Source organism: Strigops habroptila, chromosome 18 (genome assembly GCF_004027225.2).
Source record: "Strigops habroptila isolate Jane chromosome 18, bStrHab1.2.pri, whole genome shotgun sequence".
Classification (NCBI taxonomy): Eukaryota; Metazoa; Chordata; class Aves; order Psittaciformes; family Psittacidae; genus Strigops; species Strigops habroptila.
This window is the reverse complement of record NC_044294.2, coordinates 6,096,611-6,123,088: the sequence shown is the minus strand read 5'-3', so window position 1 is coordinate 6,123,088 and position 26,478 is coordinate 6,096,611. Positions and strand designations below refer to the sequence as shown.

The following is a 26,478-nucleotide window of genomic DNA, read 5'->3' as shown; positions in this document are numbered from 1 at the left end:
TTGTAGCACTGGCATTATAAATCAGCGTCATATAAAGACAGCACTGAAGGCTGCAGCTCAGCTGGGGTTGAAAACCAGAGCTCAAAGCCATCTCCTATCAGACCAAGGAGAGATAGGAACTTGAATCTTCCCCCTTGCCAGCAAGTGCTGTAACCTCCGAGCTGTCAGATAAGGGATGTGTTGCCTTCCTCTGCTGCTCTTCCCTCCTCCTTTGTGTCCTTTGTTTAAGACTCAGCCTCAGAGGCAAGCGGGGTAAAAAACCCATTTGCTTTATGCAGGTGCTGAGCTGCTCAGCAGCATCAGACTTCATCAGCATGAACCCAGGCAGCCGCACCACGCGGGCTGGTAGCAATGATTAGGAAGTTGTGGTGGCATCTTGGTATTAGGAAGTGGTGGTGGCATCTCAGCGCACAGATCAGGCACTCCTGGGTCTGGCAGTGCACTTGAATCATCTGCAGCAGACCAGCTTCTTGCATATTTATTTCATGCAAGAAGACAAACAAAGAGAATTGCTGTGTAATGAGGATCTTCCCAGGCATGGGTCATGCCAGGTCTGAAGGCAAAGCCTCCAAGTTCACACTTCATCTCTCCGTCTCTTTCTGAAGATATCTGGCCTCAAAACTGCAAACGTGTGGCTCTGAGACCCACCTTCTACGGGTTTCCGCAGAGGTAATACCATGCAGCTCTGCTGCTCAGCATCGCCTTTACCAGTCATGTACCTTATGGATCCAGTGCTGGGCAAAGGGCTGATCCCACCTCCTGTTAGGTCTCAGCATCCCAGTGCTCCTGCCACTTCACCAAAGAGCATAGTTTACACCAGGGACTTCAGCAGAAACCTGGGCATGAGAGCACATGCAAAAGCAGTGATTCAGACATCACCAGGAAGCTTATTTTCCTTCCACTAAGTGCCAATAAAATGCTGCTTCCAGACAACTAAAAGCTAAAGCCTCTTCCTTTCCATCCCAGATCATTGCTGCCTGCTTTGTCAGCGGGGCTTGTCTCAAGGACATGGGCCATTGCGTAGATGCTAAACTGTGCTTGCGGTGCATTAAAGACTTCATTGATGATTTAACACATCTGTGGAATCAGCACAAACCGCGCGTGACTTTAACCAATTAAAGGTGATTAATTGATACCTATGAATTAGCTGCTATAGGCAGTGATTTACAGAGTTAAGATATTAAATGAAACCTAAAGTTTTATAAGGCATTTAAAAATAATCATAAAAAACCCTTGTTAACATCAGATGCTTGCTGGAGCAAATGGACCTGCCCTGCAGGGAGGTGCTGAGGAGGCCCATCACACAGCAACACGATGGCTTGGGACTCAGAAGATGAGAGCTACAGGTCTGGAAGGTGTTTCCAAATTGAACATTTACATCCTGTTTCTCTCTTTCAAAATGCAGGTTAGACCCAACCTGCAAAGCATCAGAGGCTGTACTGCTTCATCTTCTGCAGGTTTTTTCATAGAATCATAGAATGGTTTGTGTTGGAAGGGGCCTTAAAGACCATTTAGTCTCCGCAGAGGAGCCAAAAGGACCCTGGCATCCTGTGTGGGACTCAACCTGATCCCTGTGCGGTGCTTTGGCTGAGACACCAGAACTGCCCTTGACTGGACACTGTTTTTGTGTTCTGTGCTCCAGGAGGACTGCTCCTCAAAGGACCACAGAATGGAGGATGTTGGCATGCAGTGAAAGGTGCTGTTCCTATGCAACATGCTGGAGGATGCTACACCTTATAGCTCCTGGGGGGAAGATGCCCTGCTAGGGAGGGACAGAGCTCTCTACCCTTCATACCACGCTCCAGAAGGTGCTGGTGCTTTGACCTGGCATCCAGAGGTTCTGCTGCCCATGGAGACATTGAGACCATGCTGCAGTGCTGCAGGACATTAGTACACTGCAGATCTCCACACTGACCTGGCACTGAGAGGTTGTTAGTACCCTGCACGACCCTCCAAGAGCTGCTGCCGGGGTCCCTCACTCTCCAGTGCACAGGAGCATGGCCAGCCCCTGGCCCCCACTGATAAGTCTTAACTCATCCACTCGAGTACCCTTTTGGTACTTAAAAGGGGCCTACAAGAAAGATGAGGAGAGACTTTCTACCAGGGTCTGTTGCAATAGGATGAGGGGTGGTGGTTTTAAACTAAAAGAGGGGAGATTCAGGCTGGATGTGAGGATGAAATGCTTTACAGTGAGGGGGCCACAGGTTGCCCAGAGAGGTGGTGGATGCCCTATCCTTGGAGACATTCAAGGCCAGGCTGATTGTGTTTCTGAGCAACCTGCTCTAGTTGAAGGTGTCCCTGCTCATTGCGGGGGGGGGGGGGGTGGATTAGATGAGCTTTAAAGGTCCCTCCAACCCAAACTATTCCATGATTCCATTACTCGCAAAGGGTTCCTCTGCCCTGCCCGAGCGGAGCATGGCGGGCTCGGGGGGGAGGCCGGTGGCAGGGCTGGGCGCTGACTCAGCTCTGCTGGCACGGCTGTGCCACCGCGCGGGGAGGGCAGGTTTCGGCCCCGGCGCAGCGGGAGCCAGGCTGGCGGGGATCCAGCGCGCTGCCGGGACAGGCATCGCTGTGGGAAGCAGGGAGTGTCTCCGTACCCCCACCCTGGGCGCTGCCGGCCCCGCAGGGACGGGCAGAGCGGCTGCAGGGCCGCGGTGCCGCACCGGGCACCGGCGCTGCCGGGGAGGTGTTGAGGGTGGGAGCCTGGGGAAAGGGGGTGTTTACTTCCAAGCCAGACACAGCTTTGTGCCCAGAGCGCTCCTCTCTCCCTGGACCTTACATCTAACCTGAAATTCCCCTGTTTCAGTTCAAATCCATCACCCATTGTGCTATCGCTACAGTCCCTGACAAAGAGTCCCTCTCCAGCATCCTTGTAGCCCCCTTCAGACACTGGAAGCTGCTCCGAGGTCTCCACACAGCTTCTCTTCCCCAGGCTCAACAGCCCCAATGTTCTCAGCCTGTCTCCATATGCGAGGTGCTCCAGCCCCTGATCACCCTTGTGGTCCTCCCACATCCCATTAAGGCATCAAGTTCATCCCTCCACACCTCATTTTTGAGGTCTGTTTGCCCTCCACTTGCTGCCTTACCAAAGCTGAGGCTTCCCAGAGCCTTGTTGCCCAAAACCTGATGGCATGTGTTGAAGTAGGCAAAATAAGTCATCATCCAACAGGCAGCACAAGGGAGAAACCTGCAAGATGCTCGCACCTCACCTAGTCTGGGATGGGGGAGGACAGGCAGCCCCAGCAAGAGGGGAGACAAAATAACTTGCCAAGGGACAAGAAGCCTTTGAAGATCGACCATCCTGTGCACCCATTCCTTCCCCACTGCTCTGGAAACGCCTCGCAGATGAGGTTTAACAACTGCATGGGACAGCTCGCCCCGGGAAATGGTCATGCAAGCAGAGTGTCTTCTGCTGGCTGACAGTCCAGATCCATGCACGAGGAACTCAGGATTATGCAGCTGATGTGCCACCATGGGCATTGCATGTGGGATCATGCTACAGAGATGCCTACAGCTAGGTGAAAGAGATCTGCACACCTGAAAGGACAGATGAATGGTCTCCCCCCACGGACTTTTTATCAAACCTTTGTTGCATGCTGTCAGAAACACGCAGAGGAGGCAAACACAGTTGGTCTGGGCCCTTTAGGAAGAGGTGGAAAAATGAGTTATAATGGCCTGGAAGCTGGGTTTATGACTAATCCATGCACCAAGGAGCTTGGAAGCAGTGCCCCTAACCGTGCTGCCCCACAGGGCCAGCCCTGACTCAGATCCGAGCAAGGGGGTTCTGGTACAGCAAAAGCAGGAGCTAAAGTGGCCATAACTAGGATTGCCCCGGTCTGCAGCAGGAAGAGCAGCCAGACCACTGAGGTCTGTTACAAAACCTCCCAAGGACTGCAGGTGTGAGATGCTGTGAGGAAAGGGGATGGTATTCAGGAGGTCCTCAATGGCAGCTGCATCCTCCTGCACCCCAGAGAGCGGGTGTGCGCTGCGCTTGCTCTGTCCTGCGCCTGCTTCCTCTGGGCTTAAAGCTTCAGGATGGAGACAGCACCCTGACCCCCTGCCCACTCTCTTTATTTACAGACACAACATCAGCGGGGGGTGTGGAGATGGGAAACGGCGCCTCGTGAAGCATCTGCCCACCCAGGCAGCGCCGCGCCTGCAGCCAGGCCCCTGCAAGCCCTGTGCAGTGGGTGGGCGCGCGGTGCCGGCTCCACGATGTGGGGAAGGCAGATGGTCGACCAAAAGGCAACACATCTCCCCATGGCTGAGCCGCCTTCGCCTTCTGAGCATCTATTTCCACCGACCGCCTACCATGGTCTTCCCACGGGCAGCCTTTGACCTGGAAGGGAAGCAGAAAAGCACATGTAAAACAGCATTAGTGACTGTGAAAAGAGGGACAAGCTGTCTCCAGTTGATGCTCACTGTGGGGAAGAAGGTCTTCAGTAACCCCAGGTAAAACCTTGGAACCTGAGTCAGTGCATCCATATGTTTTGGGATTCTATGGAAGAAGCTCATGCATTTTGCCAGGCGTCTCTAAGGACCCCCAATTCCCTTCCCACATTTCTCCCTCCCAAAGATCCTTCAGAAAAGAATCAACAAGTTGGATCTCTGGTGGCAGAGGGACAAAAACGGCTGCAGGATCCTTCTCTCAAGAACCAGAAGCTGTGATGATGTTAGTCAGGATCCACCACATCAATCTCCTTAACCAGAATCAGAACGGACACTGCTGTGGGCACAGGTCAGCCAAGAGGAGGAGGAAGAGGAGGAGGAAGCTCAGGTGGACAATGAAGGGCATTTGTAGCATGTCATCCTGAGAGTCACCAGCACAGCTTTGGCTGCCAGTCTTTGGCATTGCCTCCTCCCTCAGCCCTACTGCTGGCCCCAGTGTCCATGCAGCACACACGCACTGGGGAAGCGGCTGTACTCACCCTTTGCTGCAGTAGCAGGCCATGATGGGGCAGAAGAGAAGAGAGATTTGGTGTAAGCAGGCGGGAGATGCTGCTACCTGGCATATGGGGCAGGCTGAGCAGCTCTCATATGAGGTGACAGAGCAGGGATGTGAGAGCAGCAGGGTGCTCCCAAGGGTGGGAGTTAAACACCCACCTCCACCCTAATACAAAGGGTCCCTCTGTCCTGTGCAGGGAACATGGGCATGGGGGACAGGCTCTCCTGACCTTGCAGGGCTGCACAGCTCCCACAACCCGTGGGATTTCCCTTCCTACACAAGACGCGATCTCCAGCACCCTCCCTGAGGTGCTGGGCAGAGCCACTGCAGGGATGGAGGGAGCTGCTGGAGGCTGGTAGGACCCCCCAGGACACAAGGCTCCATATGCAGAGGTGGGGTTTCCCCAGGGTCCATCCGCATCCGGGGTGCCTGGGGCAGGGGGACGCTTGATGGAAGTGGGAGGCAATGGTGGGGGTCTGTCGATAGGAGCAGAGCAGCACGACCCTGGACCCTGCAGGTCCATGAGCACTGGGTGCCAGTGGGACCAAAGGCAGAGTGGGAAGGACAGGAGGTGGCTCTGTGAGAGTACAAGAGGGGCAGGAGGTACACAGGGAGTGAAGAGGAGCCAGGGGAGCAGGGAGCTGGAAAGGCAGGAGCAGGGATGCTCAGCCTGCCCTGGGACTTACACTTTCTGGTGGTCACTAACACGGTTTCGGAGGACGTTGATCTGCAAGAGAAACGCAGGCGGGTGGTGAGGCCAGGCAGGATGCCCTGCACCCAGCCAGGGATGGGGAACAGGGTGAAGATGCAGATTCAGCACTGCTCTCCCTCCCCTTGCATGGGGTTCAGCGCAGGGCTGTGGTGTGCAGCACAGCAGGAAGCCTGTTGCAGTGCAAAGGACATGCCCCCAGGAGCTGGGAGGTCACAGGGCCACCACACAGCCCCTTGCACTGGCCACCGCATCCTCCAGCATTTCGTAGCTGTGTGCTCAGCCTTGCCAGGGTTGGTTTGATCCTGGCTCGCAAAATCCCAGACTGATCCGTGTTGAAGGGACCTTAAAGCTCATCCAGCTCCAACCCCCTGCCACGGGCAGGGACACCTTCCACTAGAGCAGGTTGCTCCAAGCCCCTGTGTCCAACCTGGCCTTGAACACTGCCAGGGATGGGGCAGCCACAGCTTCTCTGGGCACCCTGTGCCAGCGCCTCAGCACCCTCACAGGGAAGAACTTCTTCCTTATATCCAACCTGAACTTCCCCCATGTCAGTTTGAACCCATCACCCCTTGTCCTATCGCTCCAGTCCCTGATGTAGAGCCCTTCCCCAGCACCCTTGTAGCCCCCTTCAGACACTGGAAGCTGTTCTGAGGTCTCCAAGCAGCTTCTCTTCTCCAGGCTGAAGAGCCCCAATGTCCTCAGCCTGTCTTGCATGGGAGCTGCTCCAGCCCCTGAGCATCCTCGTGGCCTCCTCTGGACTTGCTCCAACAGCTCCATTGAGGTTTTTGTCCTCAACAGGTCCGTTGAGGACAAAATCTCCAAAAAGGAGGCAGTTGTGGCTTTGCTCTCATTGCAGAGCCTGCTGGGTGTTTGTCACCCCACGCACATGGGGGGCACAGTCTTTTCCTGATGCAGGCAGCTTCCCTGTGAGAGCAGGGTCAGTCAGACAGCCCCCCCCACGGCCTTGATGGGGAGCAGGAGCAGCAGCCAGGCACACAGAGGGTAAGTGAGCTCACCAAGGACCTTGTGCTCACCTCGTATTTCTGCCGCTTGAACTTTTCCTGCAGGTCGAACTTCTCAGCCTCCAGGTCACGGATGGTTTGCCACAGCTCCTTGGCCTTGTCCCTGTGGGAAGGTGTCAGTGCAGAAAGGGGATGTGGCTCACTACAGGGGAGAGGGCAGCGATGCCACTGTCATGCCCGCTCCCCGCGACGGGTCTCTGCAGGCTCCGTGCCCAGATGGGGATGTGTTGTCCATGCGGCAATGCCAGTCCCACGCATGGACCAGAGCCATGAGGTGAGGCTGGGACAGATGGGGACATGCGTGTCCCATGCATGTGAGCGTGGCTCCCTCTGATGGCTACGGCTGTCAGCAGCAGCGTGGCAGAGCCACACAGCCCATGTCCCCGGTGGGGTGTCACAGCCCATCACCCTCTTCTCCGGGCTGCAGCCCCAGGCCAGGATCCTGCCCCAGGAGGTGAGACCCAAAGCAGAGCTCCTGCCCTGGACAACCGGTGCTCACCTCAGCTTGTCCTCATTGAGGTGGTCGATGTTCAGGGGCTTCCGCCGTTCGCTGAGGATCTTCTTCTTCTTTTCCCGCTCTGTTTGCTTCTTCCCACCCTTTTTCTCTGACTGAGGAAACCATCAGTCCATTGGAGGTAAGGAAGTCTGCCCAGTCTTTGCTCTATCCCCATCCCCAGTTCTGCCCCAACACGCTCAGCTTTGGGGATACCAGAAGCACATGAAATCCTTAAGGAAATCTTGGCAATAATGGACAAGACATCCCCCATCCCTGTCCCATAAGGTGAGGCTGGACCCCAATCAGCATCTTCAAAGCAGAGCTCTCAGCTCACTTTGGCCCTCTCGCTGCTGCTGTGACCCAAGAACAGCGCTGTGAGGCCAGCCCGTGGCTGAGCCCTTCCCAGGAGCACCAGTGGCAGCATTGCAACCACCCAGGGTAGGATCACACCTTCTGCATGTAGCCTCCAAAATGCAGCATGTTGGAGAAAGCTTTCTTCTTCCGCGCTTCCTCCTCAGCCTTCTTCCGTGCCTCCTCTTCCTCTTTGCGAGCTCTTTCTTCCTGCCAGGGTCAGAAGTGGGTCAGGACAGAGACCTCATGGACAGCTCGTGCTCCCATGTTCTCCATTGGTGCTGCCCAAGACCATCCCCAGCCTCATCCCTTGGGGGACACTCACGGCCATGCGGGCTTGTCGCTCCTTCTCCCTCTCGCTGCGGATCCGCTGCTGCTCAGCCCTCTCCGCTCGCCGCTTTTCCTGTGGAAGGAGAGGACATTGACTTGGAATCTGCATCCTCTCTGTCCGTAGGGACACATCCCTGACCCCAGAATCCCTGAGAGTCCCAATGGAAGTGCTGCTGCTCTCATGTCTCCCAAGAGAGCATGCGGAGCAGTGACCATGGGGAAAGGTACATCTCCATTAGGCACCGCAGCATCACAGCAGCCAGACCAAGAGCTTCCCAGGCACTGGGGGACAAAATCTGGCTCAGATCTCAGGCTTTGTCTAGCAGGGACATGGGATGTCTCAGGTCTTTCTGTCAGGGCCATGGGGGAAGAATCTCTGCTGGGGGAAGGCTGCATACATACAATCCTGTCCTTGAGGGACAAGAGCTCCTCTTCCTCCTTCTTCCTGCTCTCAAAGTGGGCTTCAATGAGAGCCTGCAGCTCATTCAGGTCCTTCTCCATGCGCTTGCGGTGGATGTCCTGCACCAGACAGAAGCAGGAGTGATGGCTCCCACGAGTGAAGCCCTCCAGGAGCTGCTGTGCACAGCGTGGAGGAGCGAGGTGAGGGGAGCACCTCGCAGGGGTGACATCTTGTGTGCTACTTACGTCAAAATCCAGTCTCTCGCCATCTGGGATTTTGGGAGGCACCAGGTTTGGCATGAAGACCCTGCAGGAAGGTGAGGAGGAGAAGGGTGAGTCTGCAGCCGGTATTTGGGACAGGATGGTGCCTTTCATCCAGGCACTGGTCTACCCAGCCCTCCTCTCCGAACCTCACAGTCCCCAGGGATGCAGATGAGCACGCTTTGAGGACAGGGGGGTGCAATGCCGCTTGCTGGACATTGCCAGCTGGACAGCTTCAGAAGAAGACCTGTGGCATTCCCGGGAAGCGCTCCAAGGCGCCTGCATGGCTGGAATAACTCTGCAAGCTGCAGGCAACTTGGCCTTTGCCAGGCACCCTGGGGCTGGCAGCCACCCCACTGCTCACCCAGCAGAGCACAGAGGAACTGTGTGCTCCAGTGTGATCCAGCACAGGGAGCTGGAAACCACGCTCTCATCCTCTGTGGGCTTGAGGAGGGGCAGGAGATGCTCGGTAGGGGCACATAAAGATGAAGAGATTGTGGCTGAAGACAGATCTGCCTCCTGTAGTACAGCATCGCAGGGGTCCAGGAGGACCTGCGGGTTCCTGGCAATGGTTCACAGCTCCTGCCTCGTGCCACCCATGGCCAGCCACACACTGCAGAAGCAAGACACTGGCTGTGCCATGGACTATGTACCCCAGGCTGGGGTGCACACAGGGTTTTTCCAGCTGCGGGGCCAAAGGGCAGCTGAGCTTCCCCCAAGGAACGCTCAAAATGCTTCAAAACTGGCAAAAGATCTCATCCTCAGGATCCCCTTCCTATTCTGTGTCTATCTGCCTGTTTCTGTCGGTTTTCTCTCCATGTCCCAGTCCCACCCTGCTTTCATGCTTTTCAGGCCTCAATGTCCCATGCCCTCTATGGATCGTGGTGCTAAGCCCATCACACAGAGCCTCTGCCCTGGCACAGTTCCCAGGTCAGCTCTCACACACATTGACACTTACTTGGGTTTTGGCTTTGATTCACCTGCAGGTCCCCAGGAACAGGAGAGAAAGACAATGTCAGTGTCACAGAGGCATTTGCTTTCACACCTTGACCCAAACCCCACCACACTGAGCCGAGCCACCCGTCTCTCCCATGGATCCTCCTCCAGCAAAGAGGCACACAATGAGCTGTGTGCCAGAACCAGAGGCACACGTTGGTGCTCCTGGCTGAGCAGAAAGGTGTTTGGAACCTCCTTATGCAGGTGAAGGGACAGTGCCTCCCGCCTCAGAGAGGAACAAGGATGGATACTTCACCTTCCCCAGGCTCCTGCTCTTGGTCCCCCTCTCCACCTGTGGAAAACACGATGCTTTGGCTGCCGGAGGCGAGCACCCTGCCCTAGGGACACAGTGGGGTGGTTCTACCAGGCTGTTCCCCTCTGCTAAAGCCAGTTCCATCCCTCCAGAATGAAGGGGGAGAAAGCCATTCCCTCATGAGCATCCCTAATGCACAGACAGACCAGGAGATATTCCTCTCCAAGAGGAATCCAGAGTTTCAAGTAGTGCTACCTTCTCCTTCTGTATTTTGGGCGAATTTCTTACCTAGACAGCACAAAGCCATCCCTCCTGCAAGCACCCTGCTTCCGCAGCCCTGGCAGAGAATGGGGCCAGGGCATCTCTGCACCATTCACCACAGATTTTCTATATCTCCATCAGCAAATGAATTCAACACCAAAACCCTGTTACAAGGGCCCAGTGTCTTGGGGGACTGGGATCAGGACTGAAATGGCTGTAACCGTCTCTCCTCTGCTCCTGCTTTACCTTCTTCTGCTGCTTTTGTTTCATCTTCTTGTTCTGTTTCAAAAGCAATGGGGAGAATATGAGCACCTATGGGTGAGGACAGCCCTATCACCCCAGCACAGAGGGGTTCCAGCGCCCCACTCGGGGAGCATGTCTGGGATCTGTGTCTGAGCCTGCCCCACCAGCCACAATATGGGGGCACACATCAGGCCACCCCATCTGCTCCAAAGAGGTCTCATGAAGTCCCGTGCTCTTTCGATGGTGAGATATACCAGAGCATGACCCCAGCTCTGGAAATCCCTATGGGATCTCCTGATGGAAAAGGCTTAACTAATTTTTGGTACTATTTCAGAGAGCTGGACACCAACTGATCAGCGACCAGCAGAAAACACCATTATCCTTATGCTTGCAGAGCCACTGCACTCGGTAGATCAGGAAAGGCCAGCTCAGGTTTGACATCTCCTTACTGGGAACCACAGATACAGGGGAGAGCTGCCCTCTGTGCTACTGGCCATGCTGGGACATCCCAGACCCTGCTTGGCACCCCAAATCAAAGCAGGGCTCCAGCCAGGCCATGGGAGCTCACTGGCGAAGCCACCACTCACCTTCTGCCTTGGTTTCTTCAGTCTCCTCCTCTGCTTCCTCTACCTGTTCTTCCTGCCCTGTGGAATAACGGGCAGCGTGAGTCCAAGAGCCATTGCTCCCGCTGGCTCCCTAAGACCCCCAGCTCAGCTGCAGCATGGAGCCAGGTGAGAGAGACCCGGTAGAGATACAGTCACAGGAGAAAGAAGCAAAGAGTTTCGCTCTAACCTTTCCCCAAGGGCTGCTCTCCATGCTTGTACAAATCAGCAGATCCGTAACCCCTCCCGGTTTGTCCCTCATTCCCTCTCATGCTAATCATGCTCTTATAGCCCAGGCTGGGAGCGGGGTGATTCCTATTGCTCCCCTCTAGCCCCAGCGAAGAACAACACTGGCTGGCATCAGAGAAAGTGCCTTCGGCACCTTCACGATCTTATTTATGACATTGTTTGAGCATTTTTCCACTGGAGGGAGCAGTATACCCACAAGAGTCCTCCATTGGAGTCAGAGCAATGCTGGAGCCCACAGGTCCTGGGAAGACTTGCGGTCCCCCAGCAAGAGAGAAGGAAAGGAAAAGAAGATAGCAAACCAGGAGTACATTGGTTGATAGATGTAAGAGAGGAGCCACAGACACAGGAGCAGATACACAGAGCACAGCACGGCAGGAAAGGGGAAGTGCGAGAATTAAAAGACAGAAGTGGAAGAATGAAAGAAAACCATTTCCCAACCAGGGAGAGGCAAAAGACACACCGACATATTCATAGCAGCAGTAGAGAGATGAAATAAAGAAAGGTGCAATAACTACCGTCTTCTTCCTCTATCCATTCTTCCTCTTCTGAGCCAGGGAGGAGGGAAAGGAATAAGTGCAGAAGTTAGTTGGATGCCACAAAGCTGTGGAGTGTATCTATGGCGTGCATGAGATGAGCACTCCAGCACTGCAGGGCTTTCCCCTTTGCATGTCCCTTTGCTTTTAATGTCTGGGATGCTTTGCCGTGCAGCAGCCCGGGCTGCCTGGCAGTGCCCTGAAGCAGCAAGAGGCTCAGCAAAACGCAGCTCCCAAACCCAGCCCAAACACACAGCCCAGATGTGCCCAAGCGTGTCTGTGTGCGCCACGGGCTTTGCTGCTTCATCAGGCTGAGGCAGTTGGAGCTTTGTGCTTGAACATCATTAATATACATTCAGCTGAGGCTCCAGATCCCGTTGAGTTACTGGGCTCACACCTCTGAGTGCGCTGAGCCCAGCATTCCCACCCCTGCTTTGAGTCAAGGGATCACTCAGACAAAAGAGATCCTGAGAAAAACTCAGGCTGGTTTTGATCCTACTGATGTTTCAGGAGGAGAAATCTAGAACATGGTCTCCTCTGCCATGAGTTACCCATTATCAGGGGGTTGTGGAATCTCCCTCTCTGGAGACATTCAAAACCCACCTGGGCACGTTCCTGTGCAACCTGCTCTCAGTGGCCCTGCCTTGGCAGGGGGTTGGACTGGATGAGCTCCAGAGGTCCCTTCCAACCCTAATGATTCTGTGATTCCAATCAAGGAACTTACCACCACAACCCACCCAAGCAAAACACTGAACCAACAGCGTTTGTCTCTTGGTTCTTAGAACCACCGGTGAGACACCTACCTTCTTCCACATACTCCTCTTCAGAGAGCACACGTGCACACAGGAGAGAGGGAAGGGAAAGAGATGCAGGTTATTAAAGTTGCTTGGATCATCTGTTTTGCTTCAGCCTCCGGGCAGCTGCAGGTGGTCCATATCCTCTTACCTTCCTGCTCCCTGCAAAGCACAACATGGATTGGTGGTGTTACAATGGGGCACGTGTCCATCAGTCCATTCAAAGCGCTCAACTGACACTTCAAAAGTGGCCAGAGCACAACATCATTTTGCAGCCTGAGATGATCGAGCGACCAGGGCCTCTCATCCTAGAAATGGGCATCTCTCATCCCAGGTTTGCCTCAAAGTCCTTTCCTGACCTTGGGGGAGATGCACAGTCTGTCCTTGGAGCGCCCAGGGGACACTGGGCACAGGGCTCGGGCTGATCGCCAGGACATGCAGGTCTGTCATGACATTTAAATGTAAGAGGAGGATTCGGATCTACTTTTTCTGCTGGTGGCTGAGGAGTAGGAGCTGTGTTTGGACTAATCCCTATAACCATGTATCACAGATATTGAGCCCCTTCTCTCCAGGGTGTACTTCATGGCCCAGCAGCCCTCACCAGCAAAAGTTGCCCTCAAATTTAGGCCTTGGCGAGTGATGCTCTGGATGCGGCAGTAAAAAACCCATCAGCTTTTCCCAGATCTCTCTCACTGGTTCAGATTGCAGCATTTCCAATGCTGGGGCTGTCCCTTGCCATGTGCGTGCTGGTACAGCTCCTAACACAAGGCTCCCCACAGCTGCAGTGGTGCAGATGGGCACGAGGTGGGGAGATTTTATGCTGGAGCCAAATGGCACCTCTAAGCAATACCATGACCCTGTGGGAAAAAGTGGGAATAAGGAGAAAGAGAAGCTGCTTAAAAACACATCACTTACTGGTCATGTTCTTCGATGACCTCTTCAGAGTCTGACATGCCTGGTTATCTAGCAGAATTCAAGGCACATTGGAAAAAGTGAGGGTTAGGAGCAGAGATAAGGACAAGCACAGCCTGTCCTCCAGCACCCGGGACACAAGCACAGAGATGTTGCCTCTCGCCAAAGCACTGGGAGCTCTGAGCTGTCCCCAGCTCTGACAGCATTATCTCAACAGAGATAAGGTTCCCCCTCCCCTCCTCTCCCAGGATCACTGCTCGCCCCAAATAGGAGGCAGGAGATTAGACACAGCCTCATGCAACACTGATAACTGCTGTCAGGAGCCATGTCCAGCTGCCTCAGGGTGCTGTGTTTGCTCAGGGCACAGGAAAAGAACCCAATTACAGCGCTCAGCTCGTTTGGCTTCCTGACTATTCTTAGCTTGGTTGGGATATAGAAACTTTGCAGGGACGTCCCGTTATCTCAGATTTACAGCCCTGCACAAGCCACAGCACAAGAGCCCGATGAGATCTCACAGCCCAGCCCTCCAAGCGCAGAGTGTGCTCAGGAAAGGGGTGATCTGGGCTCAGAAGGGATGTTTCTCTCCTGGTCCTGAGACTGAGCTAAGCTAAAAGCAGTAATTCACAGCCTGCTTCAGCAATAGGGGTAGTAACTCTGCAGAAATGGCCATGCTCATCTTCCCAGCACACCCGTCCCCCTCCCAGTCGTGATTAGGGTGTCACTCTTTGTCCCACTTCATCCAGCTTCTACTCAGTGCTCCACCACAAGGTCTACACAGACCAATGCCATGATCAGCCCCTGCCCTGGGCATCCCGGAGCAGCTCTGGGCATCCTGGACCAGCCCTGGGCATCCCAGAGCAGCCCTGGGCACCAGCCCAGGCCCCTGCGCAGCCTGTCCACTGTTCAAGCTCATGCCAAGACCTCAGCCCAGCCACGATACAGCTCTAGAAATAACTCCCATGTGCCAAAGCACCTGTTCCCAGCACAGCTCCGCTTCCCTTCTCCTGCTGGGAACAACTGGTCCTGCTGCATCTGTTGAGCATTTATAACCCGGGATGGGTAGGACAGGCTGCGGGGTCACCTATTCAAGATGCTGAATCCAGGACTGGAATCCACAAGCATGGGAAAGCTGCGTTGCAGGGGGGGTGCCCCTGCATACCCAGGGGTGGTCAAATCTCACTTCTGAGCAATGACTCAGAAGGTGCTTTTTGGAGACAAATGAAGTCAGAACTCAGCCCCGTCTGCCCCAGCTTCATCACCTGCTTCTGCCATCCTTGTTCCCTTGGACAGATCTGGGGCTTGGCCCTAACCCCCTTCAGCACCATCCCCTTGATCTCCTCTCCCCCTCAAACATCAGTTCCTGGCCCTGCTTGTCCCGCAGGCTCAGCATGGTCCTGCTGTCCTGAGCTTGGCCAAATAATTCATATGGCCTCTGAGCTGCCAAGACTTCACGTTGTCCTCTCACGACACAAGAGCAGAGACTCCCTCCTGGCCATGCCAGTGCAAACGTGCATTTGCAAAAGCTTATTTCTACATCTCCATTCACCTCCTCCCTCATATATCACTTGATCCCACAGAGAATTTGCTGAGGAACAGCAACAAAACCTGAAGGGGTACACAAGAAAAAAGGTGTCTCTAGGAAATACGTGTCCATCCTCTGCACAGAAACAGATAAACCTTTCCATTGAAGCCTTGGAATCTTGTTTTCCCAGCATTTACTCCAGTGCAGGTCACGTCTCTGCTCCCTTCCTGCTTGGCAGCGTCAGACCATGCACAGGAACACCCCAGTTCTAACCCACCCTATGGGCTGCCAACGAGCCATGGCCAGGCCGGCCCAGCTCTCATATGGGCATCACATCCTTCCTCTCCACTCCAGAGACACAGTTAACAGGGATCTGTGAGATCCCCTGGAACCAGAGCAGCCAAAATCCTTCCCAAGCCACCTTGGCACACATTGGGGTAGTTTAAAGGGCATTGGGCAAGTTGCAAATACAACCCCGTGGAGAAAGTCCGGATGCTTGATCCGTGGGAATGCCTTCATGCAAAAATACATCCTGGCTGGGGAGGACCATTAACCCTGAGCCAAATCACTTCTGCCCTTCCACTAAGCATCCTATGCCCCAAGCAGGCAGCCCCCCACGCAGCCTTACCTCTGCCGTGGGGCGCCAGCGAGATCCCAGGGAGCTGGCGGGCGTCTGGGAAATGCTCTTTGGGGGCAGGAGGCTTTAAGGGGGCTCCAGCACCCACCCCAGGGCGGGCAGCGCCGGCAGGAATGTGCCCGGCGCCCAGGCAGGAATGCAACACTTGTGAGCTGCTATTTCAGCCCCAGCCCCCTCTGCCGCTCCCCCTTCCCCCCCAGGAGCCCATATAAGCCCAAGCTATTGTGTGGCCTCAGAGATTTGCTATTTTAAACCCTCGGGACCGAGATACGTGAGTGCCCGAGGGGCTGACACAAGCCAGGCAGCTGTCACGTTCTGATAAGGCAGCGAGCGCAGGACCAGACCCTTCATCGCAGCCCCCAACCCTGCACCGAGCCCAAGATGCTGTAAGAGAAGAGGCTCAGGCTTGTTTTACCCTCTTGGGACACGTGGTCTTGGGTCTTTGCCTTCTTTCCCCTTGTCAGAAGAAGGGAAGCAAACTGCTCCCATCCCATCCCAGAAGCCGGTGACCAGGATTATCTTAGAAAGAGCAACTTTTATTATGAAAACAAAAAAGGCATAGAGAGAACCAAGTCCTTTCCAAAGCCCAACAAGCAAGATCAGGTCTAAGGGCAGCAGTAGAGGCTCACACCACATTTGAACACCACAATTGTTGCTCAAGGCCCAGCCCTTGCCCACTGAATGGCCCCGGCCCAAGGATTTCAGCATCATTTTATGGGCCAGCACCCTAAAGCCATCCTCGAGAAATTATCCTGCATCCCTGCTGGGTGGGCTCAGCAGCCCAAGGGGTGCAAGACCACGGGCCACAAAAGCCATAGGCAATGGGCTCAGGAGGAAGGGCAAGAGGGAAATGGGGTTTGGGGAAGGGATCCAGCACACAGCACTCAGCTCCATGCAACCCCCAAAACAGGACCATGGTCCACCCACCCTTCCCATGTATCTAAGTGAAAGGAGTCACTGCACCAGCGCCATCGGGTCCACCCTTTTTCCACAAAGCATCACTCAATGCACATGTGACGTTGCAAGCTTGGGTCGCTCCAGCAGTGACAGCCTGGGGAAGGGTTGACATCTGCCTACCCCACATCACCCCACACAAGCCAGACAGCAGGGATGGGCATAGTCCATGGATGCGCAGCTGAAACTCCCTTGGCCAGGCAGCTTCCTATCCCACCGACATTATCCAGCTGCAAGGGAGATGCATAGGTTGAGCCCCTTTGCAAGCTCAGTTATGGGGCACAGGCAGAGGTTAGGAGCAAAACACCAAAATGCTGAGGGAAAACAAGGCAAGAATCTGCCTCCAGCATCTGCAAGGAGCTTCCAGGCCTGGGTGCTCCCGGACAGGCAGCAAGTGAGGACTGGGTGCACAGGCATAACTTTCCAGCCTTCTTCCTTCCTGAAGCAGAGGACCCCGGCAACGTGGAGCGCACCTACAAGTGGCACGGGGAACACTCATGGCAGTGGGTTGCTGGACAGGGCTGGGCTTTGATCCTCAGAGCAAAACAGTTTTTCCCAGATCATCTGATATTATTACAAATGATATTATTGCAACTGGAAAAGAAAGTGAGAAACAGTGAGACCAGGCCTGGGGCTGCAAACCCCCAAAGGCAGCTACTGTGACCAGGACCATACTTGTGCCAAACAGGGAATGGGGCAGGCAGGCATCCCCTAAATCCCACCACATGCCACTTTTCCCTTCTTCTCCCAGACCAGACTCCTTCTCACCATTAGAGCTGTCTCCAGTCGTCCCCTCCTGCCAACTTCCCCAAGTCATGGGGTCCTGGATGCCCCACACAACCACTCTATCCCCCATAGCCCGGGTTTCTCAGATCTGCCCTGTGGGCAGTGTGCCCATGGTCTCAGCTCTGCCCCTAGCTCAGAGGATGCACCACCTTCCAAAGCAGCTCCGTGTCTACCTTGGTGTCTCCAGAGGTGTCTCCAGGCTGCTTTACCCAGACATCACGGTTTGGCAGGCTGTTTGTTTTCCCGATGTCCTGCAAAAGGAGTCATAGGTGGCACAGGAAGGTTTTCGCTGTGCATCATGTGTTGCCTCAATCTGATTTTAACCAACCCTTGAAACACACATGCCCCAGGTAAAACCAGACAGCTCTGAGACCCTGCCCCTGGCAAACCCTCCAAACCAAGCACAGCTCCAGCCCGCAGAGACGGAGGCAGCGGGTGTTCTTACAGGAGGAACTGATAAAGGAGCTGCAGGCTTTTATCCAGGAGTGACCTCGGGAGCAAACCCTCCCCTGGCAGACACGAGCCAGCGCAGACACGTCTGGGCAGCACTAATCTCTGCAGCTCAGCGCTGGGGGTGCCTGGGCTTGTCTGCCCCGGCTGCAGGGCTGGGGCTGCCCCTCCTGGGCCCATACCCAGGAAGACTCTGCTGTGTTATTGCTGCAAACAGTGATACCCCCTCCCAGGGCTCGCTGAGCGTCTCCTTTCCAAGCACAGGAAACCACCCTGAGCCCAAAGAGTCTCCTGTCCATCTCCCTAGAGCACCCATGGTGGCAGAGTGATGACCTCTGAGTCCCCTTAGCTGAGCACTTTGCCCCCACAGCTACAAGACACCCTACTTTTCGGGGCTAGGATACATGCAGGGATGCAGATCACTCCAGACCCCACATGCAGCAGGACCTCTCAGCGCACACACAGGTCTCTAAACCCCACAGAGCCCAGTTCATCAACCCATAAGCTCCAACACCCCAGACACAGGAATGTGTCCCGCCAGGCTGCCTGGGCTCTTGCCCGAGGTGTCGGCACAAGCCGGTACCTTGCTCTTCTCCTCCTTGGCAGGCTCCTGAGCTCGGCTGATCCATAGATTAATGCGGGATGTCACTGATCCTGGGATCTTCAGGCTGTCCTGTGGCACAGAGAAGGACACCAGGATTACAGCACCAGCTCTCTCATGGCACAAACGTCACTGGGCACAGTCCCCAGGGTAAAGGGAGACTGAGCAAATCTGCGGCGGGCAGAGATCAACCTCCACCTTGGCTCCATCCCAGCTCCTCAAATACCAGCGCATCGGCACAGACCCGCACACCCCCAGAGCACCCTCTGGGTGGCAGCCGGTGCCCAAGCCCAGCCCTACACCTCCCAGCAAGCACCATGCTCCCATCACACTGCGCCCGGGATCTAAAGAGGGGAAGATGCGCCCGAGAAGCTGGTGCCTGCCCCAGCACAGGGCGCCGCTGGGGAGCTCCTGCGTTACCTTCCTGGCAGCGAGCGGCTCAGCCTTGCCGGGAGCGCTCCCCTCGAAGAAGTTGCGCTTGCTCGCCACCCCCTCCGAGGACAGCAGGAGGCTCTTCTGAACAGGCAGGGATGCTTTTGTCACCTCCGAGCGCTGGGAGGAGAGAGTAAAGCGGTAAAGAGCAAAGTCCTTCTTCTGGGTCACATCCCGAGCCCATTGGGGTCTGCTCCCTCCATGCCCATCACCAGCTCACGGGCTTGCCCCACTGCCCCCCGCAGCAGGACCCTGCAGCATCCCTATGACCCTCTCCAACAGATATCCGGTCCCAGCTCCTAAAATCTGGAGGCTTATCCCTTTTTCTGCCTGGGACCATATTCTTCAACCCCATTAGCGCATGTTTGGAGCAGCTCAGTCCCACTCTCCCTTCCCCATTCAGCTCTAGGCCATGCATCTTCCTCTTCCCACACATCCCTCCCATGCCAAGGGATTTCAGTACCTGCACAGCTGAGTTGTACTTCTCCAGCTTCTCCCCAATGCTGGTGCTGCTACCTGGAATCCTCATACTTGCGCTGGTGAAGAAGAGGGGAATGAGTTGGACACAGCCCCCTTCAGGGTCTCCTGGGACTCAGCCCATGGTCCTTGGGAACTCCATTTGGCAGGAGAAGACCCTGTCTGACTCAGGCACTCCTCCTGCATCCATCTGCCAAGTGAACCATGGCAGCTCATTCCTTGCTGATGACCAAGATCTCTGGGTCTCACCATCTTACTGGGACCACTCTGGACACTGAAAAATAGCTCTGAGCTCCTCAGTTTACTCTGTCTTGACCGCTGCCAGGTCTGAACTGCATCTTCACCAGTACCAGGGTGAGTTTGCCTGCAGTATGCACAGTTACAAGCCCAGGTACTGTAAAACCCCACTCCCCTGCCCTGCATTCAGAGGTGGGAGAGCATCCCATTGACTCCCTGCATTCACACCTGATCCTTTCTTCCTCAAGAATTTTTAAGCCATCTGCCCAAAGCTTGCCATGGAGATGTGGCCACCAAAGGTAGATCAGGGTGCTCATGGACCTGTACAGTTGGTTTTGATATCTCCAAGGGTGGGACCCTGTTGTGGTGCCGCACCACTCCACACTTAACCACTCCTGTGCAGACACAAGCACTGATGAGAAACTGCCTGAACCAAGGGGCAGCAGGGGGTAGCTGGGGGGGGGGGTCTTGTACACATACAAGCTGCACGTTGGACATTGTCCTGTCCTCTGCTAATCATCGCTGCCCAGTCAGCCAGGCACCCCAGGGATCAACATCCAGCAGACCTGTACCAGGGCACTCACTACCTGGTACCAGGTCCCATCACCTCCTCCTCCCTTGGAACACAAAGGGGGACAATTCCTGCCCAGCAAGGCCCAAGTAACATGAAGAGAGGTGCTGACCTCCTCATGAGAGGGCTTTGGCTTTCTTCTTTCTGTTTTCTTGAGATGACCTGGAAGACACAAGGAGAGGAGATACTGGAGCCATCTTTGGTTATCAAAGACAAACACGGAAGAAACTGTCACAGACTCATCTCCCACATTTTCAAGAAAGCTCCATTTTCACCCACACCAGAGCTGATGTCATCTCTCAAAGCTCTCCAGCCTAAAGGCACTTCGCAGTGCTAACATTCCTAATAAAGCAACATGAAACTCAACTAAGCCAGCAAGTCAGCCCTGATTCACAGCAGGGAGGATCTCAACAGCTCTTGGTTTTCCCAGCCTCTCCAAGCTCTTTATTCCAGAGATCTTTCGAGGGAGGCTAGAACGCAAGATATTCTCAGGGAGGTAACAAGGGACAAGAAAGAGGATGGATTTCTTTCTCATCCTGTGCTCTCAGAGAAGACTAATAATGCCAGAGGGGGAATGATCATTCCTGGGACTCTCTGGAAAATCTGAGGACAATGAGCTCCCTGTTTTCTCATCACTTCCCACAAGTTCCCATGCCTGCACAAAGCATACGAATATGGGCTTGTTCATCAGCACAGGCCTTCAGTCAGATACAGCGAATGAAAATGGAGATAAACTGAAGCAGAACTGCAATGCCCAGATGAAGGGTGGATTTTGAATGCACTTCTAGGAGCAGGTTCTGCCAACATAACCTGGAGACCAAAGCAACCCTTCATTCGCCCATCCTCCACTGCCTAACAGGGGCCTTCCTCCCATTTGCTTTAGCTCTTACCCGAAAAGAGACAGTTCTTGGGCTGCTTCGTCTGATGGAGCTGCTGTAGGTGACCTGAGTTTGAAAAGTATCTGACTTCTCTGCAGGTTCCTCTTGGGTGGAAGACAGCTGTATTCCCTCCTTTGAGGGATTCCTGGGTGGTTGCTGAGGAAAAAGCAGATGCCCAATGCATCCCTGCAGAGAAGGCTGAGGTGCGGGGAGCAGAGCATCCAGGGTGGGAACTGGTTTGGAGGCAGGATTTGAGGTTGGGGTTCTCCAATCCTTGGCTCTCTCACTTGGACAGGCAAAGCCCCAAAAACCTCTTCAATGAAACCGTGATGGCAATCAGTAGGGGCTTGCTGGAGAAGGTGATCAGAATAGCACATGCAAGGGAGGGAAAGGGGGTGGTGGGTCCCTATCCACTACCTCGTGGTTTGAAGCTTTCACAAAAACCTTCCCCAAAAGCCCACGGTTCCATTTCCCTCCTGGTGCTTTGGGGCTCTCCCTCTCCCTGCTGTCCCCGCAGCACCCAGGACCTCACACCCCAGGGGTTGGTGCCATCCCTGCTTACCTGCTGGTCCGGGGATGAGGTCGCCACGGAGGTTGTCTTCTCCTCCATGCTGCGGCTCCCTTGCCTGGTCAGGATCTTGACCTCGCGGAGCCGGCAGCCCCCCAGCTCTGTCGGTGCCCGCGACTCCTGCACCTCCCTTCTCTGCTCCTCCCGAGGAGTCCCCACACCTTGTCCCTCCTTGTCCTGGAGCCGTGCCCTCACCACCACCTTCCTCTCCAAGGCTGGCTCCCGGTGTCGGTCTCCTGGTGGGTCCCCTCTGCCCTTGGCCACATCCCGATCCCGTTGTCCAGCCTGGATGCTCTCCTGCTCTGTGCATGGCTGTGGCTCTGCCTCCGCATGGCTCACTCCCACCCCTGGATCCTGCTGCTCCTTCTCCTGCCTCAGCTTTCCAGAGACTGCCATTGGGGACCTTGTCCGTCTCCCTTCTTGCGTCTTCAGCACTACTGAGAGCTTATGCTCTTCCCCATCCTCTGCAGACACAGGCTTCACCAGGGATTGAGGTCTAGAGACAGAGACAAAATGGGGAGCAAACCTCAGCACCCCAGGACCAGAGGACTGCCTTTTATGCTGCAGGTGGGGTTAACCCAGGTGGAAGACTCCAACAACCTGAAGTCATCCCCGTAGAGTGGGTCCTGCAGCCACACTCATCACCGTCACCCCAGCTATAGGCTCTCTGAGGACAAGTTTGGATTAAAAGTCTTCCTTTCCTTTTTGAGGCAGAGATTAAGCATTTCTACAGCCTCATCCCACGACATCAGCATCCACAAGGATATTTGCCTTACTCCTGAATTGCAATCACAGCCTGTGCTAGCACTAGGGAAGGGGAACTTCACTATCTATCTTGTTCATATTAGTCATGTCCAGCCCCTATTCAACCCATATCCAACCCAAGCACCCTAACTCCACCCCGCCTGAAAGACAAAGAGAAAACACCTCTAGAGCATGGATCTCACCGTGGACAAACCCCATCTACATACTGGACATCTCCAGGATCAATTTAGAGAGTGGGTCAGGTTGTGAAAGGGCAGCCTGATATCAGAGCACCCCCAAAACCCAGCTTCCTGCAGCAAGGGACTTTGGGAACACCACTGGAAAGCCCTTGGGTTGCCTCCCCATCCCAGCAAAGGTCATACAACATCACTGCAAGGACCAGAGGAGGATAGGCTCTGCATGCTGAGCCCACCTGCCCTGCAGCAGTGGATGCCTGTCTGCTCTTACCCACTCAGGATCCCCCAAAAGCATGGCCAGCACCCACCCAAGCTCAACCTCAGCACCAACCTTTATCCTGGAACACCAGCTCCCTGTACTATGGGACATGTTGAAGCTCATGATTGAGCCCACCAGCAATACACCCCTCTCCTAGTACTCCTCCTGCAAAGCTCACCCTACTGCCTAAAGACCCATTGAACTCCTCCCACAGCTCAGCCCTCTCTTATCCAAAAGATAGTCCCACCAATTGCAGCAGCTTTGGCTCAGGATTGATTAAAACAAGGCAGCAAGCTGCAAGCCATCAGCATCATGATTAAGACTGATGAGAGCAGGACCCCACACACCTGCTGGAAGCTGGGCTGGTGCCTTTCACAGGGCTGGGAGGTTCTTCATCCATAGATGTGGAGGACAACAGGTTCCGGTGCCTTCGCCGGCGCTCTCTTTGCTGCTCTTCTTCATCCTCAAGGGTCCTCTGCCTGGCCAGGCTGTTTAGGATGAAACATAAGGACGTGGTGGTGCTCTGTCTTGCAAGGGCAGCCTGCAGGCTCGATGCCAGCCAAGAAAGGAGACTGAAACACCCTCAGGAAGGGCTGAGGGGCTGATGGAGGTTGCCTTCCCCAGCTGCTGCACAGGGCTGGGGGAGAGGGATGCCAACACGAGCTCAGTGTCACAAAGCACTCTCGCTTCACCCAGCTGATGCAGGCATTTCCCAGCGCAAGCACTTGACAACTCCTAATTTCCTCTATTAGAGGGATCATCACTCATTTAAAAGGAATCCCTACATTAAGCAAACCTTCCCCAGCAAGGATATTTAACATGTAACTCAGCAAGACCAGGACCCTAGAGCCACCACATAGATCTCAACCACATTACCTGGAAGGGAAACCACTGGTGGCAAAAGACTTTAGCCCCAGTGTCATTTGTGGTGATGGCATTTTCATTTTTATTGAGCAAAAAGCCTCAGATGCAAAAGCATCAGAGGCCGAAGGCAGCTCCTGACAAGCTCTGCCTGGAACTGTGTTGGAAAATACCTTTGTTGGCTGCTTTGAGCTTTTCATAGTGATGTTCATCACCTACAATCCTCAGTCAGCTGCCAACACATGCAGGGGTCCCAGCAGAGCTCTCCCAACCATGAACAGCCTGCTGTACAGAGCACAGGATCCATCCCCTCGCAGCATCCCTGCTCTGGAGCTGGCACTCCAGCTTCATGCAGACACAGGGTTTACTCTGAATTTGACTTTTAAGAACATGAAAGTCAGAGCAGGTCCGGGCCTGCGGTGTCATTCATGTTGTTTGGGCCACGGTGACTCGCGGCGTGGCTCCCGAGTTACTGTGTAATGAAAGCTGGGTCATAAATTAAACCACATTCCCCCCTGCGAGTGTTTGCAGCTTCTGTTCTTCCTGCTCAGGGGAGGCAGGGGAGCGGCAGGGGCAGCAGAGCAGAACGGAGAGCAGAGAGGGGACCGGTCCTGGCTGGGAGCACGGTGCTGGTCTGGGAACAGTGCAATGCCAGAGAGAACGTGCTGCCTTTCCCTCTGCTGCCTCCATCCCCATCACCCCTTGCACTCCCAAGCAGCCTTCACACCCCAACAGCCATCGGATCCACTGCTGGGGGGCTCTTGGTGGTCTCTGATGCCGTGCTTGGCATCAGGGGGATGGAGAAGGCTGGGACCTGCCCCGGGGAGCCTGTGAGCATCCCCAGCTTGCTCTCACCCCATCAGGGGACACCCTGTCCTTACAGCTCTACTCACCTCCATGGACCTGACCCTGTAAATATTTGTGCTGAGCTCAGCTGCACTGGAAGGCAGCACAGCTTTATCTGCATGGCACAGTGTGATCTCCCAGTGCAGCAATCACAGAACCATGGAATGGTTTGGGTTGAAAGGGATGTTAAAGCTCAACCCCCTGCCACGGGCAGGGACACCTTCCACTAGAGCAGGTTGCTCCAAGCCCCTGTGTCCAACCTGGCCTCAGACACTTCACACCAGGCAAGGTTAACACGTGCGTGGGGACTTACACATGCCTCAGCTAAAGGGCTCTTGTCCCTCAAGCTGTGACAGCATGGAGTGCTAACGCCAGTTTAAATCCACGTGACAGCCAGTTACTTCTTTGCTTTTGCACGCACAGGCTCCTTCAGAATGAAAATGAGATTTTTCTGCCTTGAGTTCGCTTGGCTCCTTCCGAGCTGCACGTAACCTGGCATTATCAACGTGCAGTTTCTCGTTACTTGTCATTACACAATCCGCCCATTAGGCTATGCTTTGCCAACCTTCCCGTCCTCTGTTCAAAGAGGGATTTATTCTTCACCCTCTTTGCTTTTTCAAACTCATAGAGATGAATAAAAACGGATTGGTGAGTCTCCCCCTGCTTTGTCCTCTCCTGCTCTGTTAATCATTATTGCTCAGATATCTGACATTCATGCTGTTTCAGTGAATGCTGTCTCATCTAATGAGAGAGGAGAAACTGCCTTCCTGGATTGTGAAACAACCTGGGTACAGGACCCCGCTGGGCCTGTGTTCAGGCAGATCTGTGGCTCAGAGGAGGTGAATCTGGATGGGGCTGGGATGTCCTCTGGATCCAACCCATCCCTGACGGAGGCAGGGTGTGAGCTGGCAGCCTCTGAGCAATGGGGTCTCAGTTCCCTTTTCCAGGCTGGCTCTTGTGGGTGTCTTTATCCGAAGTGCTGGGGTTTGCAATTAAGTCTTGGAATCACATCCACTTAAACTGGGATTTCTGCTCTTTTGAGTCACCATCTTCCTGCCCGCGCAGGTTCTTGCCCTGGGGTCCACAGGAGATCGGGAGCAATCCCCACATTACCCGGGCTTCATGTGAGCCCCTGATTCACACCATGATGCCCCAGAGCCTGTCCTGCCCCGGTTCCCATCGGAGCCAAGATCACTTTTGAGGACAGACCGAGCGAGTGGCAGCGCCGCGGGGCTGCGGGGCTCATCCAGCGGCTGCAGATGAATCAGGGTTTGCTCAGCGTCGGGCAGGCAGAGGCTGCAACCTCCGCAGCAGAGCCAGGACACACACCCAGGGACTGTGTGGATATGGGATGAGCGAAAACCCCACAGCCAGCTCCAGAGCAAGTCTGGAGGCACAGCCCAGCCAGCCTGTCCCCCAAAGAAAGCCAAACCAGAACAAAAATACATCCAATGCGGGGCAGGGATGCATTTCCAGAGCCATTTTCCTATGCAGAGCTCAGCTTCCACAGGCAGCAGAAACAAGAATGCTTCTGATCTTGCTCACCCACAAGAAATTCCAGCAGTGCCAAGCTCTGGATGGGGCTGGCACCACCTCTGCAAGCAAAACCCTTCTGCCAGCTCTTCCTGTCCTCCCCAAGACCCTTTGGCCAACGCTCACCGTGCCAGCAGCCCACCCTCACTCCCTCCCTCCCTCCGGTAGAAAGGGTTAAGCATTAAACCACAGCACTTACCTGGAGAGATCGGACCAGTTCCTTCTGCTCAAAGACATTCCTGCTTTCCGTGAGTTTCAGAGAGCCCCACAAACTTGCGCAGGCATCAAGGCCAAGGTGCTGTCAGACGCAACAGGGATGGACGCTGCTCCGAGCCTCTGCTCCCCGAGGAGGGAGGAACTCGCTGCAAGGTTATTTCCCTGTGCACCTTTACCCTGCGTGCAGCCCGTTTACCACCACGCTGCATCACATGGTTCCTTATCTACCTTGACAGAGGCAAGGCTGTAATTTGCCTACTAGCGGCGCCGTGCGAAAGACGCCCTGCCCAGGAGTGACCCCAAACGCAGCTCACTCCCCGCTGCCTGTTGTGCCAGGGCTCCAGTGGGGA

At 54.8% G+C, this 26,478-nt stretch overlaps 2 protein-coding genes across 5 annotated transcripts; both read right to left on the bottom strand.

The window, feature by feature from the left end:
* Nucleotides 1–4,055: 4,055 nt before the first annotated feature.
* TNNT2 (troponin T2, cardiac type) lies at nt 4,056–16,001 on the bottom strand. Of its 3 annotated transcripts, XM_030473578.1 has the most exons (17): nt 15,934–16,001; nt 13,363–13,410; nt 12,599–12,609; nt 12,457–12,474; nt 11,636–11,665; nt 10,857–10,913; nt 10,273–10,305; nt 9,769–9,804; nt 9,475–9,496; nt 8,502–8,562; nt 8,259–8,375; nt 7,852–7,929; nt 7,626–7,736; nt 7,179–7,288; nt 6,692–6,782; nt 5,632–5,672; nt 4,056–4,339 (listed from the first exon to the last, which is right to left on the bottom strand). In XM_030473578.1, the coding sequence occupies exons 2-17, from the start codon at nt 13,398–13,400 to the stop codon at nt 4,291–4,293; spliced, it is 903 nt and encodes a 300-aa protein (XP_030329438.1). In that variant the 5' UTR covers nt 13,401–13,410; nt 15,934–16,001; the 3' UTR covers nt 4,056–4,290. The 3 variants fall into 3 exon arrangements, with proteins under 3 accessions (XP_030329438.1, XP_030329437.1, XP_030329439.1); XM_030473577.1 differs by lacking the exon at nt 15,934–16,001 and having other exon boundaries at nt 13,363–13,563; XM_030473579.1 differs by lacking the exons at nt 9,769–9,804; nt 15,934–16,001 and having other exon boundaries at nt 13,363–13,563.
* Nucleotides 16,002–16,033: 32 nt separating this feature from the next.
* Nucleotides 16,034–26,478, bottom strand: LAD1 (ladinin 1). Of its 2 annotated transcripts, XM_030473575.1 has the most exons (10): nt 26,112–26,478; nt 23,020–23,160; nt 21,467–21,968; nt 20,917–21,060; nt 20,139–20,188; nt 19,205–19,277; nt 18,730–18,861; nt 18,292–18,381; nt 17,432–17,509; nt 16,034–17,066 (listed from the first exon to the last, which is right to left on the bottom strand). In XM_030473575.1, exons 1-10 carry the CDS (start codon nt 26,147–26,149, stop codon nt 17,058–17,060), a joined length of 1,257 nt encoding a protein of 418 aa, XP_030329435.1. In that variant the 5' UTR covers nt 26,150–26,478; the 3' UTR covers nt 16,034–17,057. The 2 variants fall into 2 exon arrangements, with proteins under 2 accessions (XP_030329435.1, XP_030329434.1); XM_030473574.1 differs by lacking the exon at nt 16,034–17,066 and having other exon boundaries at nt 17,074–17,509.